General features: G+C 42.9%; 1 protein-coding gene across 5 annotated transcripts in view; it reads left to right on the plus strand.

The window, feature by feature from the left end:
- NRP1 (neuropilin 1) overlaps positions 1-11,745 on the plus strand; it is a 145,885-nt gene extending 134,140 nt beyond the window's left edge. For 2 of the 5 annotated variants that reach the window (XM_081558730.1, XM_081558732.1), the window contains exons 14-17: positions 3,104-3,378; positions 3,868-3,964; positions 6,317-6,367; positions 8,905-11,745. In XM_081558730.1, coding sequence (XP_081414856.1) covers positions 3,104-3,378; positions 3,868-3,964; positions 6,317-6,367; positions 8,905-9,194 — 713 coding nt within the window. In that variant the 3' untranslated portion in view covers positions 9,195-11,745. The remainder of the gene's footprint in view (positions 1-3,103; positions 3,379-3,867; positions 3,965-6,316; positions 6,368-8,904) is intronic. The other 3 variants (XM_081558731.1, XM_081558733.1, XM_081558734.1) reach the window with 2 other exon arrangements.
- Positions 11,746-17,619: the final 5,874 nt, after the last annotated feature.

Raw genomic sequence — 17,619 nt, forward strand, 5'->3', positions numbered from 1 at the left:
AAATAGTAAAATGAACCCTCTCTGTACATAACCCAACTTCGACACTCAACAGATCCTAGGAATCTCATTTTACCTCTAGCATTCTGACTCTGAGTGATTTGGAAGCAAGTCTAGACATAGATAGTGTCATTTCATTTGTTGCCTAATGCTTACTCTCTTGACCCTCGGAGTGGAAGTGGATTGGGGTCAGGGATTGAAATCTTGTTCTTTTGAGGAAGATAGTAATCTAGCTCATTCTCTCTGAGCAAGTAGAAACCTCGCCACATCCCAGCTTACAGCCCACCCCACCTCCTGTTTCACTTTCCTTCTAAGATTAATTAGGGTTAGGGTGCACAGGGCTGTCAGCCACTCTAGGAACTCTTAACAATTGCCATCCTGTATTCCTCCTAGTCATTACTCAGCTTCAGAGATGGACTGAAAAACCATCAATGTCCTGTAGAAAAAAAACACACATGCATATACTCACACACACACACAAAACACCAACCCACAACCTTCCAGCCTAATCAGTGATACCGACAACACTGCTTGTTCAAGTCATAGCTCCTAGAAGAGACCCCAGAGGGGCATTTGCTGAGGCTGAGAAATCTCATTAAGCCAAGGTCCCCCTTGATGAGTGGGCCAGTGGGCTGATGGACAGCCAAAGGGTCCTTCAAGCTTTTCCCACTTGGTGGTTCACTCTCCCCCAGTGAATACAACCATTAAGTAGGTTGAATAGGCCTCTTTCCATCACAGCTACCTCCTTTCCTAATAAGAATGACAAGGAAATTGGATAAAATTGGACTCCTTCAATTGTGAGACACTTTCAATTGAATCTTAAGACAAGCAGTTTTAGAAAACTTAAAATACTTTGACTGTAAATGGCACTGTACGTAGAAATGGCACCAAATTAACCAAATGCAATTAGCTGAAATGAAGGCAGTAATGGTGGAAAAATTGATGCAAAGTGAAGCAAAAAGGCTCAGTAGGATCTGACATTCAAAGAAGGTTAAAAGCTACGTTAGCCAGAGACAAAAGCTAAAAGGCTTACAGAAGTACAGTGCTAATTGAGAAAACGGAGAGAGAGTTCCTGACCTAGAATTGCGATAAAACCCCGAAAGGAAAAATATCAACGCTTTATGTGTTGGAGTGTCAGAAAAGGCAGGCATGTCTTAGATGAATGGCTGAGAAGTGCGATTCCTTCAGAAGCATTTTTCTCTTTTGTCCTCCCGGGAGCCCTCCAGACCCACCCAGTCCAGAAAGAGCCCCTGCAGCACTAAACTTACAATCATTTGCTGAGCGAGCTGGGTGAGCCAGGCATCTGAAAGGCAGGAACTTGTTAACATGAAAAAGTCTGGATGAAAAGAGCCCCGCACACAGGACACGCGCACACAGCCCGCCACAGCTCGTGTGCGGCACTTTGCAAATCAGACGTGGAGGCTTCTGAAAATGAACAATATCTCGGTGTACAATAGTCTGTGGCCCGATTTTGAATTTATCAAAGGGATCCCGACTGGTTTTCTGCATTTGACCTCTGACAATGGAGCTGTGTCACTTCTTACAGAGGATTCCCCAAACACGTGGCAGATGCTGGGAGGGGCATGGGAGATGCAGGTATAAAGGAGGGAGTCCGAGCCTGGGGCCATTCACAGTCTGGTTCTGGGTGAGAAACGGCTCACCCATGCCGTGGGAAGAGGGTGTCCAATGGCAGGGGGAGCAGGGGTGGCAGAAGACAGCACAGAAGGAGGTAGAGATGCAGGCCTGGCTCAGGGACCAGCTCAGCTAAGCATCCTCAACTTCATTCTTCTCCACAAGATGGGGGCGAGGGGGCAGAGGCAAGGTGGGGGAAGGTCTTACCTGCCTAGCTTCGTGGGCTGAGGGAGGTGGCACCATCACACAGACAGGTGACCATCATTAGGTAAATCAGTGGGAGAAAACAGACCCCAGGAGTGACCGAATCTACATGGCCTAGGAGAGACAGAGAGCACACACATTCTGCCGGGGCTGTGGCTTCTGTTTCCCACCCTCCTTTCGTTATCCCACCCACCGGTTTTATTAAGAGTGCTGAGGAGCCTCTCAGACAAGCAGCCAGGTGAGGGAGGAAGATGGTGGTCGGGGACACATCCACTCCACCTGGACGCTGGTGATGCAGGACGTGCCCACATACACGCAGCGCAAGAGCATCTCCCAAACATGCCAGCCCCTGGGGCAGCACACAGAACACCCCACTGCCCACTGAAGCTCGCCATCAGACCCACACTTTCATCAGGTGCGGTGTTAGAGTAGCATTTCTATTTGCAGAGCAAACAGTGAAACATGAGTTGTGTGTTTAGACCAGGTGGTAGCAGGAGGCAGTGCTCCCACCGGGGGTCATTAACAGCAGAGCCGGGAGTTAGTCCTCCAAGCTCAGCAAGCGTCTCCATTGCCGAAATGGCACATTCTAATAAGCCTCAGAAAAGCAGCCTCTCCTCTCCTGGAACCAGAAGCCCACATCAAACAAGAGTGGGACTCACAGTTGAATTTCAAGCTCTCAGGTGTATTTAAGGAACTTATTAATATAAGCCATTAAAATAAACTAGGGGAAAAGAATTAGAATTTGGAGTGGGGGTAGGGGGAAATTGCCAGATTATATGGACAGACAGCAGCTTCATTGTTACCAGGCAGTTATAGTAACCAAAGCAACATCCACCAGAAGTCTTCCTGCTCCAATGGTAAATAAAAATACATCTAAATATTTACATTTACTCTCTGTGTTCACACACATGCTGCTCAAGTCTTAAAGGTACATGGAAATAGGTCTTCCAGTACATCCGATCTGCTTGCAATGGTGTAGAGACCCACACAAGTCATAGCCCATGTCCATGTGACCATGCATTCTAGATAAGTGGTATCCGACTATTGAGATTTACAGTCTCCAGCACAAACGTCCTTTCACGGAAGCCAAGAGTGGAGCCTTTCGATGCCAGTGAGGTTACCTACCATTACTCACTTCTCTTCCACCACCACTGCACAATTGGGTTCTGGTGCTCTGCCCAGGAGAGAAGGTTTGAGAGCAGAACTTGATGGAAAAGAGACAGAGGTTCATCCATCTGGCCATTTCCCCTAACACAGCTTTTTGTCACAGCAGGAGATGGCAACTTCATCTACTCCCAAGCTGATGAAAACCAAAAGGGCAAAGTGGCTCGCCTGGTGAGCCCCGTGGTTTATTCCCAGAACTCTGCCCACTGCATGACCTTCTGGTATCACATGTCTGGTTCGCATGTGGGCACGCTGAGGGTCAAGCTGCGCTACCAGAAGCCAGAGGAGTATGACCAGCTGGTCTGGATGGCCATCGGACACCAAGGAGACCACTGGAAAGAGGGGCGTGTTCTGCTCCACAAATCTCTGAAGCTTTACCAGGTGGGCCCCCTTCCCTCAGTCGGGGCAGGCAGTTGCTTCAGGGGCACTGGGATGCTGTTTGAAAGCTATGCAAATGAAATGCAGGAGTCATTCCAAAAATTATTTCAGGTGTGCCCTCAACCTGAGATACCGATGCACTGATGATCATCTGGGTAGCGTTATTTCATAGTCTCCTAGTTTACAGGCAGAGGACTGATTGCTAAGAAAGAAGGGAAAATGCTACTCTATAATTATTTAGGGCTGTCACAATCAACATTCCTTTTGTTTGCTGTTCTTTCCAGTTTTAAATTCTCTATCACACAGAGAATGTGAGGAGAAGTTTTATACCATCCCCAAGCAGTTAATACGGATTGAAGAGCAAATCGTGTGCTCATTCGAAATCTCATGGATTTCATTTATGTGCTGTGACTTGAGCTGCACAAGCATTTGTAAACACTGTTATTTGGGACCAAACATTTAAATACTGTGAAAATGATCTCATTTTGTTAGGTGATTTTTGAGGGTGAAATCGGAAAAGGCAACCTTGGCGGGATTGCCGTGGATGATATTAGCATCAATAACCACATCCCTCAAGAGGACTGCGCAAGTAAGTATGGGTTGCTGTAGAAACCAATGCAGTGCTTGCTCAGGGCATGAGTCTTTCCACTTTATGGTCTTTGTCATGCTCACTTAGACCTAGAATTTCAACGTGGGCTATAGGCACATCCTATAGGTGTGCTTGCTTTGATGCAACAAGGCATAAAGCCAGGTCAGTCTACCTTCAGCAACCTCATTATCTAACCTGGTTCACTTAGAATGTCTGGTTGGTATCCACAGAAGTACACCAATAATGTGCAACCCAAAAATCATAGCAAAGAAGAAACTCACAATTTCCAGGCCGTGCCTAAACATTGTGATTAAAAGTGGAAAACTCAGACATGGTAATTCCAGATATCTCAATGTGTAAACAAAATAGGAAGCCTTTGAAATTTTTCATCACAGTGGATTTAATGAAGATTACATTGTGAATGAATCATAGACACCATCATTCTTTGATTTATTATAAAAATAAGTAGAGGTTTCTGACTCTCAGAACAGTTGAAATGCCTCAAAAGAATAAATGAAATTTAGAGATTTTGCCTAGCATTTCAGAGTTTATGGATTTTTCTTGGCCTGGTATATATGAATAAGTCTTGACATAGAAAACCAATTCATACTCCCAGTTCTTGATATATAATTATAACTAGCATCACTAATGGCAATGTAACAGCACAGTAATTAGTCTTAAGCTCCATTTGCTACACTTAAACTTTTGTTATATATCATGATATAATAGGATGTTAATTATAACAAAATGGAATAAGCCTATTGGGCAAATTTAAGACTAAGGAGGCCTGTTGGCTGTAATGGGTTTTTGGTCATTTCAGCAATTTACAAAGCTTTTATTATACAATATATTGGATATATGTAGTCCCTAAAGTGGCAATAATTTGATAGGGTCAATTGAGGAAATTAGAATGAGCAGTGAATAAAGGTCTGCTTCATATTATGTAAGGAAATCTATTTAATGCCACAGTACCTGGCAGACCTTCATAGAAAAAATGATAAGGCTTAATATTTAAGTTACAACTACTTTACAAACTCCCCAGCATCCAGGTCTACACAGTTGTTAATATGTCTATTTCATATCTACTTTCATTCCTTTTCCAAGATGAGAAGGCTGATGGTGATGTTTTTGGAATGGGAGAGCAAACTCCACCAACTGAAACAAAGAAGTACATTCAGTTTGGTTCAATAGGTTTTCTCTGATCACCTTCTAAGAGCAAAGCAGCATCCTAGTGCTACAGTGAATACATAGAGGCTAAAACAAGTCCCTGAGCCTTTTTCTGTTCATGTGACTGGGCTGCTTAGCTGTGGTTACTGCTGGGTGTTATACTCAGAAAGTCACAGCTAAAGCACCATTAAAACTTTATGTTCTCCTGTCTTTACAATTGATAACCAACAAGGACCCGCTGTGTAGCACAGGGAACTCTGCTCAATGTTATGTGGTAGCCTGGGGCGGGGGGAGCTTGGGGGAGAATGAATACATGTATATGTATGGCTGAGTCCCTTTGCTGTTCACCTGAAACCATCACAATGTTGTTAATCGGCTATACTCCAATAGAAAATAAAAAGTTTAAAAAAATAGTAAAAAAAAAAAACCCAAAAAACCAACAACTTTGTGTTGCTGTGACAGTAAGAAGTTGTCTAAGATAATTCTACAATTATTCGTCAAATATATTTCTTTGCAAATTTAGCCATGGATGCTAGGAGATTGTCGGCTCTTTATTAATTATTCATGGATTAATACCACAAATATTTGAGTCATGGAGTGTGTTCTGGACACTGTTCTAAATGCTGGGGACATAGGAGTGAACCAGGTCCCTGTCCTCTACTCAGAATCATAAAGGACACCAGGACTCCACTCCCCCTGGAGACTTTTTTTTTTTAATAAGACACAGGATGCAGTCTCTGGCCTTAACGAGCTGACATACTATATGGGAAACCAACTAACACTTAGGAAGCCATTATCTACAAAAGCACAGGATGGCAGCCATATGTGCAACCCCACTTCTGTTTTCTATTTTTACCAGACTTCCCCACACTCCAAATGCCAGAGCCACTTCCCCACCACCAGCCCCCCTCCACTCCCCACCCGTCTCCTAAGACAACACACTCTGCTGCAGCAGGGCTTCCTGGATTTAGATCTGACTCCAATTCCCTAATCATTCAGCACTGCCTCTCTATAGCTCTCCAGTTACCTGGTGGGGTCGGATTGTGCTAAGACCTTTGAGGAAAACCCAGCAGAGCCACTGGTGATTAGTGTGTATGTGTGTATGTGTGAGGGTTGATGTAGTTTGTATGTATTATATTTGGTTGAGAGTTCAAATATCTCTTTCAATTTTCTTTGACTTGTCAGAACCAGCAGACCTGGATAAAAAGAACCCAGAAAGTAAAATCGATGAAACAGGTAAGTTTGTCTTGCTGACTGATTTTTAAAACATTTTACATGGCTTTTATTATATTTATGGAGAAACTCTAGAACTCTGGCACACTAGGGTACTAAGTGAAAGTCGCTCAGTTGTGTCTGACTCTTTGCCACCCCATGGACTATACAGTCCATGGAATTCTCCAGGCCAGAATACTGGAGTGGGTAGCCTTTCCCTTCTCCAGGGGATCTTCCCAACCCAGAGATTGAACCCAGATCTCCTGCAATGCAGGTGGATTCTTTACCAGCTGAGCCACAAGGGAAGCCCAGGGTACCAAAGCAGTTCACATAGAATAAACACCCACCCATGTCAGTGGTACTGTGCCTGGGCTATTGTGAGAGTGCCCGATGCAGACTTGGGAGAGGCAGTGACAGGTTCAGACTGTGTCGGGGGTAACCCCAGGGGACATGTGCTAACCTGGCCCTTCCCTACGGAGCTGGAACAAGGGCTCACAGGACAACGACGTGAAATACGCTTGTTTTATAACTATGGAAACAGGAAGCAAGTGAAGACTGTTTCTTACCCAAGGACCTACAGTACTTTTCATACAGTAATTTGAAACCAACCCAAATTCTTGTGCCTGATTGAGAACCAGATGTAACCTTTAAAGGACCGGAGCCCAGTGTCCGTAATAATCTGTTGTTTGGGCCACCTGTTCCCAGCCTCCGCTACTGAAACCCTCGTTTTGTGATAATGATCACAACATTGATGACAGTGATGATGACGATGATGCTGATGAGGGTTTATTGAGGAGCTAGTATGTTCCAGTCACTTTATGTAAGTTCTCTTGTTTAATTCTCACAGCTGTTCTCTGAGTACATTTATCCTCATTTCACAGATGAGGAGACTGAAGCTCAGAGCAGTGACTTGGCCTTAAGTAAGATAGGTAATAACTTCCCAGGTGGCGCTAGTGGTAAAGAATCTGCCTGCAATGCTGGAGACCCAGGTTCAATCCTTGGGTCAGTAGGATCCCCTGGAGAAGGAAATGGCAACCCACTCCAGTATTCTTGCCTGAAGAATTCCATGGACAGAGGAGCCTGGTGGGCTACAGTTCATGGGGTCGCAAAGAGTAGGACACGACTGAGTGACTTCCACTTCGCTTCACTTAAGACATGTTATTAGGTGGTAGCCTCAGACTTCAAACTGATTAATTCAAAAGTGTGTTTTCATTGAACACCGCTTTGTGATCCAGTGCAAGGCATTTGGTTGGAGTGAGGTCGTGCCTGATGTTGTTGTATTCCCAGAAGTCTCCACACCTCCTGCCAGCAGTGGCAGGTATTGGACACTTGCCCCAGCATCACTCCAAGCTGCTGCTAGCAGATCTGTACCCAGTCCATCAGCATCAGTACCAGTTGCCATCAGAAAAGTGGACCTATTAATACCATAGCCAGACTTGGATTTGGTAGAGACAAATAGAGATGGCACCGCATTCGCAGTTGATCATCTCAACACGAGGCTCATTTAGCTTAGTTACGTGGTCCACACTGAGATGTAAACTTTATTAGAGATTGTTTCAAAACAGTGTCGCATCAAGGGAGAGAATATTAATATGTCCCTGTGGCTTCTTCCCCCCTGTAGGGACTTGCATCGCATATTTTTAGTTTCCTTTGATTGGAATCCTTGTTGATCAGAACACCATTAAGTAAACACCAGGCCTGTTGCACATTAACATTCTAGTCTCATTTCTAGTATCAGGTAATGAGGCTCAGAGCTCCCATGTTAATAATTTCTTGTGTTCCACTCTAAAGAAAACATTTCCCCAATGCCTGCATGCAGAGCTGTGTGACCATCCCCAGTGAAACCACCAGGGCGGCAAAGATGCTGATTATTAAATGTGTTCTGTTCAGCACAACACAGACCTGCCTTCTCGATTGGAGCCATAAGCCATTTAAAATGTCAGCAGCAGGCATGCCCTCATTCTGTCTGAAAGCTCTCTCCTCATTGAGTGAAACCATGGTCGATTTGGGGGGAAACTTGAAGGTTTGACTTGTGTAGCACTCTGTGTACCACCCAGAAGAGCAGCTTGGGCCATCTTCTCGTGCAGGATTTGGGGATCAAACAGATGCATCAGGAATGGTTAAATCCCCTGCTAGACCAGTGTGGGAAGGAGCATTTTGCAAAGCTTATAGATCTCGTATCTGGCCAAGGACAATAAACACAGATTACAGTCTCACAGAGGGCGGGCTGCATAAAATCTGAATTAGATTAGAACCCAGCCCTCACTGCTTGCCCAGAAACAGTGGTTTCCATGTGCTAAGCTTTCTGTCGGGTTCACAGCACCAAAGCCCCAATACCTTCCCTCCCACGCATTGATTCCCAACAACTCTGAAACATAAACGTTGGTGTTTCTTGGCAGTGGAAGAGCCAAACCCCACCACAGAAATCCCCCACGGGCTCCCTTGAGAAGGACAGCCCAGAACCAGATGTGTGCTTAACTTCTCTCCTTGTCCATTTCGCCGTCTACCGTCGTCTGGTGTGTTAGCAGTGCTCACGGAGCCGATTTTGTTTTTCTCCCCAGGGAGCACACCAGGCTACCAAGGTGCAGGAGAAGGCGATGAGAACATCTCCAGGAAGCCAGGCAACGTGCTGAAGACCCTGGACCCCATCCTCATCACCATCATCGCCATGAGTGCCCTGGGTGTCCTCCTGGGTGCCGTCTGCGGAGTCGTGCTGTACTGTGCCTGTTGGCACAACGGGATGTCAGAACGAAACTTATCTGCCCTTGAGAACTATAACTTTGAACTCGTGGATGGCGTGAAGTTGAAAAAAGACAAACTGAATCCACAGAGTACTTACTCGGAGGCATGAAAGCAGACAAGAGGTGAGCAGGTGAGCAGGAGAGTGGAGCGGAGGACAGAGCTTGAGCTGGGGACCGGCTGATCTTTCACTGTTCAGGCTGGGAAGCGCGTTGATGACGCCAAGCCAGGTTTTTCTCAGGAGCTTCAATGAGTTTGGCCGACAGACACGGACAACTTAGCTGTGTTAACAATCGGAATCCTGTACAGTCAAGCTTCTTTCTGTTGGTTTCGTTGGAATAATCAAATGCTGGTGTTCAGACCAAGTATGATTGACTTAATCATTCAAAGGACTCCCCTTTCCCCTTCTCTCTCCTCTTCCACGTCTGGATTCTTTTCGGAAACTGTGCAAAATCCAAGATGCTGGCACCAAGTGTATTTAGCGGGGCCCTTTTGACGGACACGCTACCTGCAGCCCAGTGCCCAGAATATATTCGAATAACCGCCTTTCAGTGGACTCCTGAAGCTGGCCTTGTGTATAATCGCCCGCGTCGTGGATAGGCAAAGAAGGAGTAGGATGTTTTCTGTTAAAGTATACCGTAGCCTCAGTACCAGTCTAGTGTGTCAGCTCTGTTTACGAAGCAATACTGTCCGATTTCCTCGATGTTTTCCAGTGTTGTACTCAACCTCGTGCTGTGAACTCCATACAGAAAACTGTGCCATCGCAAACACTGCTGGCAACTGGGTGTGATGCGGACAACCGCAACGAAGAATCCTTGGCACTGGCTAGTCTACGTCCTCTCAAGTGCCTTTTTGTTCGTACTGGTTCTCATTGTGTTACATTCACCCGCCCTGTTTTTCACTGGTGAAAGCCCTCTTCTTGAATCAAACCCTGGGGGCCTGCTGACGAAGAAGAAAGTATATTTTAGTGTGAGATGTCAGCCTCCAGGAAGGCAAGGGCTCCGAAGATTTGGCAATGTTGCTTAATCGTTCCGCTTTTTCCGTAGTTCAATTTCATGTCTCTTGACCCTTTTGTATAAAGCTGCAATATTCTCCCTGACTGGTCTTTCATATGGAATGTATTTTCAAATGTAAACTCTTCCTCTGCTATCCCTCTGTCTTTTTTCTCTCTTAGGATTTAAGCATTTGCCATTCTTCAGAAAAGAAACTTGCAGCTTTAACCTGCTGGGAATGGCAAACAATTTTACTAGACTTTATGTTGGAAAAATAAATAAATAAGGGAAATTCCTAACTTTGCCCTCCAAAGTATAACTTTGGTTTCCTTGTTAACTGGTTAAAGTGACAGTATCTTTTTTCCTAAAGCCATTTGTCTATCTATACCAATCAAAATACTCTTAGATAGAAATGTTTGTATTTAACAGAAATAGTGGTAAGTTGAGGGGAGAAATAATTGGCTTTCAAGTGAGACCCAAAGGAATGAAATCCCCTCAAAATCCAAAAATCAGAGATTTTTACATCCAAATACACGAAAAGGACCCATGAGAACCTTCTTGTTTTGGTATTGAGTCAAGCAAGGGAAGTGGAAGAAGGAATGATTAATTTAAGAAAGCAACCATAAATTCTGGTGCCTGAGGATGGAGTATTTTAAGATAAGAGAGGGGAAGAAAAGGAGTAAAGTCAAAACAAATGTTCTTAAAAATCTATTCAGCAGCAACCCTGAAAAAAACAAGAGACTTAGTGAAAGCTTCTAGAAACTTCCAGTGGCTCACAATGAGCAAGCCTGCCTTGGAGCTGGCAAGACCTTAGTCTCCAGTGCCACAGAGAGGTAAATGTCTTATGAGGCAGCAGGTGAATTAGCCCAAAGAAGCTTTGGTTGTTTTCTTTGTGTTTGTGCCCTGCCACGTAGTACAGAAGAACTTCCTCCCTCCTGCACTGCTGTAGGTCTCACTCAAGTACATTTGTGGGGGTTGCATTTGCATCATGGAGCTGAAAGTCCATTCATCCTAGTTTAATTGAATTGAGAATGCCTTTTGTTTCCAGGAAAGTATTGATCACTATGAAAGAAGAATAGATTCTAACCCCCAGGGGCATCCATTCAGCTGTTATAATCATACCCAGACGAAACCATTAAGACTTGATTTTTTTTTTAAGGCAACAGACTTAAAGTTGTCCTCAGCCAAGGAAAAATGATACTGCAACTTTAAATTTTAAAGTATCTTGCACTGATAAATATATTTAAAAATTATATGTTTATAAAGTTATTAATTTGTAAAGGCAGTGTTACAAAATGTTCAGTTTATATTGTTTTAGATTGTTTCATAATTTTAAAAGGTGTAAAATAACATATTTTTTTCTTTATTGAGATCTATAAATCTTTCTGTAGTAAAATGTTTTCATTTTACTGGTATATTATTGCTTCATGTTTTGTACCATCATAAAATTTTGTGCAAATTTTTTTTACAGAAATTTTTATTTTCTATGACAATATGACACTTGTAAATTGTTGTTTCAAAATGAACAGCAAAGCCTTAACTTTAAATGACATTTGTATTCTCAGACACTGAGTTGCATAAAACAACCACATAGAACTGAACTGTAACTTAAATTCCAAACTATGACTACTACATTCCAAAGAAACAGTTGAATTAAACATTTTCATAAAATATCCCAAACCTGATGGCTTTTATTGTATTAGCTTTGTTATTGCTAAAGAAATTGGTATTATTCCAGCATCAAATATCTTTCAAGATTTTTTTAAGTTCTTTTTTTAAAATAATATCCTAATAAGGAGAGAAGATTAAGAAAACATTTCCTGAAAGTAGAACATCAACCCAAATTGGACACTTGTCAAGATAAGGCATAAAGAATTTGGCCTTATAAATGGAAATTTTTCAACTCCAAATCTTGTGTCAAATGTTTCTATATTCCATTTAGTAAAGTTGTTTTTTTTTTTAATGAAATTCCCATATGTCTGTTGGTAAGTTTTGTTCTCATAGAAAATAGATAATAAACCGGATAGTGTTTATGCATGCAGCTGTGCTAAATTTCATTAGATGGCAAAGCTGAGCATGGCATTGCACTGGCTACTTGGTAATTCTTAGAAAATTTTGAGTCCATCTGGGCCAAAATAATAATAGTATAGTAATAATAATAATTACAATAACAAAGACGAGAAGGGTGGAATGAAAGCATGCTCTGTAGGATAGAGTACCATTCACGAACCAACAGTTCTTTCCTTACCTTCCTCTGATTATAGGAAAATTTAATTCTGAAGCACAGGAAATCTATGCAGGTGGACCGCTCTGTACAGCTCTTCCCAGTGAATCAATATTCCTACTTTTCTCTGGACACTGATGTCTTTGGCATCTTCCAACTTTTCACTAAGAGAACATTTGCCCTACTCAGTGGAGGTTTAGGTTTCTCTGCTTAGAGAAAGGGCTTCCCTGATGGCTCATCAGGCAAAGAATCTGTCTGCAATGCAGGAAAACACAGGAAATGTGGGTTCGGTTCCCAGATTGGGAAGATCCCCTGGAGGAGGAAAATGGCAAACAACTCCAGTATTCTTGCCTGAAAAACCCCATGGATAGAGGAGGCAGAGTTGGGTATTCACTTTACTGAACTTAAATTCTATTTATGTTCATGGGTGTACCCAGAAAACATGATGACTTACGATGAATCTACCGGAATTAATCCAGAGATACTTTCTGAAGTAAGGGCCATAGATTCATGGGTTCTGTTTCCTTGTTTGAGAAACCTTAAACATAAATGCTTTCAACCCATATCTTATCCCTAGTTAGCTGCTAAGCTAGGCTTTTCTTCCCGGGTGTAAGGAGCTAAATCACTGTACAGTTCTTCCCAAAGTCAAGAATTAAATATGTCACAAAGATTGAAACATTTAACTTAAAACATAAAAATTATTTATCATCCCATCTCCTGTCTTCCCCGCTAACATATCAATCATCACTTGGGCTGGATTGCACTTTTATCTTTTTGCAAATCAGAAGGATTTTGTAATACTCCATGATGTTTCTGCTTCCAGTGATAATCAGAGCTGCCGTGTTGCAATGAAAAGCAGTTCTGCCAGAATTTCCCTAAACTCTATCACACAGGAATCTTTAGCAACTTTTCAGCTCACAGGTTGAGAAGCCAGAGGGTAAGGAACCTCAAACTAGGTAGAACTTAGCACCAAGAAGCCAATGAGACCAGTGTGATCTCTGGCATTATTTTTTTCAATATTCCAAAGAAACATTGCAAAGTGATACAAATAAGAGCATCATATTATCACATGCAAGTCACTTCTTAATAGCAGTAAAGATCCAGTGAACCAATTATATCATTTCAGAAGAGAAGGAATAACTCCGTGGGAAACTTCTATGGTGATGATGCTATACTTCTTTATATTGAGAACATTCTACTTTCACAGCAGCTCCAGGAGCTAAGCTTTGTCATTATTCCTCTTTATAAATGAGGAATCCAAAGTTTAGGCAAGTTGAAGGGTGAATCCAGGATGGATCTGGTCTCATCTCCCCCTCCATTCCTTCTATCACACCATAACCCTGCCTGCAGGAGCGTGAGCAGTGCCCACAGAGGGCCTGGCTACCTAAGCCAGTAGCAGCAGCATCCCCGAAAGTCTCTTAGAAAAGCAGAGTCTCAGGACATGCTCCAGACACACTGAATCCTTTTAACAAGATCCCCGGGTGACTCACATGCCCATCCATTTGGGTCTGAGAAGCACTGACCAGCCTGCAGGTATACTATGCCAGGTATTCCAGAGTTTACCTGGTGGTTTCAGGACACTCCAAGACAGGGAACACACCTGCAGATTTCTCAAAGCACTTTACAAAAGAGTCTGAGCAGCCTGGAAAACAGTAAAATTAGAAAATTAGATATCTCACTCACTGGGCCTAGAAATATGTTGCTGGTGAGGACACTACATGTGGACTTCTCTGAGAGGAAGAGATAATGGCTCATGAAGTATGTTGCTTGATGAAACATTTAAAGTGCTATAGAGAAAAGCAAACGGGACTTGCCAGGTGGTGCTAGTGGTAAAGAACCCGTCTGCCAATGGAGGAGATGTAAGAGACTTGGGTTCAGTTCTTGGTTGAGAAGATCCCCTGGAGGAGGGCATGGCAACCCACTCCAGTATTCTTGCCTGGAGAATCCCATGGACAGAGGAGCCTGCAGGGCTATAGTCCATAGGGTCTCAAAGACATGACTGAAGTGACTTAGCATGCACGTAGCGCAAAGCAAATACTCTGTTACTCATCAGTGTGATCAGGGGAAAAGGAGGAGGATCCATTTCTGAAGAGCCAAATCCTTCTGTTCAGAAGAAGTTGCCTTATTCGTCACACACAGTTTACCGCTTTCCAAAGGTGTTGAAATCCTGATTGGTGTTAAAATCATGAATGGTAAAATCCTGAAAGATATAATAAAGGTCTCATGAGCCAATTCTATCATTTTATCTAAAATCCTGAATGGTGAAACTAGGTTGAACACAATTTAATCTTGCTTCAATAATTTCTAATCTTGTTTCTTGGGGTCCTTATTACAAATAAGCAAGAAACTCTCGGGTAATAGTTTTGCCACCCAACAGTGACTCCCAAGAGGTTTTTCTATACAGAAAGATGGTCTTTCTAGACCATATAGAAGGGTACCTATTATGATGTAGGAGTTCAATAAATGTGTAACATTCATAACCAAAGGTTGTTTAGTCATGAAGTCATGTCCGACTCTTGCTACCCCATGGACTGTAGCCCACCAAGGCTCCTCTGTCCATGGGATTTTCCAGGCAAGAATACTGGAGTGGTTTGCCATTTCCTTCTCCAGGGGATCTTTCCGACCCAGGGATCAAACCTGGGTCTCTTGCACTGCAGGCACATTCTTTACCAACTGACTGAATTTTATTAATATCACTGGTCTATTAATAGAGTTGGAAATCTCTTGCTCTGGCAGAATGTTGGGTTGAAATGGACCTGTTCTCTGGTGATGGTATTATAACAGAGCCTCACCCTTCAGCAGCTTGAATGAGGCAACTTGTCAGGATAGAGAGTAGGTCTGGTCTCTGGGATAATCCTTTCAGTGATTTGAGCATCTCCCCTGCCCATTACTTTTAATGTGAGTTAATTAACACCCTCTTCAAGGCTCCATCAAATCTTGCAAAGAGGTGGTGCTGGCAACACTAATGATCTTGATGTAATCCTGTCGGGAAACCATTCCATGGCTCATTAGTCTATTGTTGCTCTAATTTCATCCAACTTATGAAAAATTTCAACAATGACTAAATTGCTTCTTGACTTGGAATATGTGATTCTATTTAAAGCAGATTCGATCATAACCCTCAGATCATTTTCAAAATTTCTGCTGTTATTCATGCCTGCTATCTAAAAAGACCTTATATCTAGAATCTTAGACATAATTTTTCTTGGGTCATCTTTTAATTTTATGTTTATTCAAGCTACCTAAGTTCCAATGAATTATAAGAAGAAATACTCTGTCATCCAAATAACATCCTTTTGATTTATTTCCTGTATTTATTAGAAAAATTGGGTGTTTGGAGAGATCCACTCAGTGACCCAGCTTGGTTTTGGTCCCTATCCCCTAAGCACCCAAAGCTCGGACAATGGATGTGAGTGCTTCAGCTAATCAGCAAGTGAATTATTGAATCTACTCTATGAAAACTTCTTAACTCCTTATCATGATGACCACTGCAATTTTCTGTATGCTTACTGTGTACCAAACTTTATTAGATGTTTTCACTAACACTTAAAACAATCTTATGAATTGAGGTTACAACAGCTGAGGTACAGGATTTCCCTGGTGGTCCAGTGGTTAAGAATCGACCTGTCAATGCAGGGGACACAAGTTTGATACCTACCCTGGGAGAATCCCACACACCACAGGGCAGCTAAACTCATGCACCACAACTATTGAAGCCCACACTCTAGAGCCCATGCTCTGCAACAAGAGAAGCCACAGCAATGAGAAGCCCATGCACTGCAACTATAGAGCAGCCCCCTCTCACCACAACTAGAGAAAGCCCATACATAGCAACAAAGACCCAGCATAGCCAAAAATAAACAATTTTTTAAAATAATAAATAATTAAAAACTTTAAAAAAAAGGTCAAATTATACCGATGGCAATCCCATCTCTGTTCCCTATTCTTTCTTTCCATATAAATTATCACCTTTTTGTTTACTATATACCTTACTCATTTATTTTATTATCCATCTATACTGAAAAGTGAAAAAAAGTGAGTGTTAGCCGCTCAGTCGTATCCAAATTTTGCAACCCCATGGACTGTGGCCTCCCAGGCTCCTCTGTCCATGGAATTCTCCAAGCAAGAATACTGGAGTGGGTAGCCATTCCCTTCTCCAGAAAATCTTCCTGGCCCAGGGATCAAATCCAGGTCTCCTGTATTGCGGGCAGATTCTTCACCATCTGGGCCAGCAGGGGCACCAGGAAAGCCCCACTAATACTGCTGCTGCTAAGTCGCTTCAGTCGAGTCCAACTCTGTGCAACCCCATAGACGGTAGCCCACCAGGCTCCCACTAATACTAATAGAATGCAAATTCCATGGACAGTGACTTTTGTGTGCTTAGTTCCCTGCGGTTTCCACAGCACATAGAATAGCTCCTGTCACACTATAGGTCCTAAATAAGTATTGTTGAATGAAGGCACCATGGTGATTGGTTGGAAAAAGAGAACGTCAGTTGGAAAGGGAAATGAGGGGAAAATTTCAGGGCAGGTTTAACCTACCAGGAGTTTGTCCTGGAGCAAGAACTTGGAGGGTTCGTATATCCAGCTTTTTTCTTAAAAGACATGTCTTTCACACCCTACTGAAACAGAGCAGGACCCTATGGTCCTTGCAACTCCTGTCCTCAGCTTGCCTTTTATATGTAGAAAAACTTCAGCCAAACAATAAGTTTAATCAGAGAATTGAGAAAATACACAAAGGAAAACACTCAAATGAGACCAAGTAATAATAGTTTGGTCACTAAGCAATGTCAAGGACCTTTAGTTCCTCCTCAAGGGCTACAGATAATATTCTGAGCCATATCTTGTGAACTGCCTTATAGATACTGAAATCTCCACCAGCTAAAAGAGGTTAACTACATGATGACCAGACTGTAGCCATGATAGAAGCAGCCACAGTTCTGAGAACTGAACTCAAAGAAATGGGAACAAATCAACTGTGGAACTGAAGGTTAACTGTACTTAAAACAATTAAGATTCTCTGATCAACCACCCTGTGACCAATTTCAAGATGACAGTCAGAGCCGACTGTTTTGTTCCTCCCTCCATCGATAAAAACGCTCTTGCCCTGTGATTGTCAGTCAAGGGGAGCTGGCCTTTGGACAGAAGTCTGCGCCCGCACCCCCCAGGTTGCCAGCCTTTGAAATAAAGCAAACTTTCCTTTCTACCAACTCCGCCCCTTTATCGGCTTTAGAGTGACAAGCAGCGGAACTCCCACGCCGGGTCAGGTTTTTGGCTCCCACTGTGGGGCTCTCGCGACATCTGGCTCCCAGGATTTTCCCC

The sequence above is a fragment of the Giraffa tippelskirchi genome, chromosome 13, assembly GCF_054371585.1.
Source record: "Giraffa tippelskirchi isolate mGirTip1 chromosome 13, T2T-mGirTip1v1.2.pri, whole genome shotgun sequence".
Classification (NCBI taxonomy): Eukaryota; Metazoa; Chordata; class Mammalia; order Artiodactyla; family Giraffidae; genus Giraffa; species Giraffa tippelskirchi.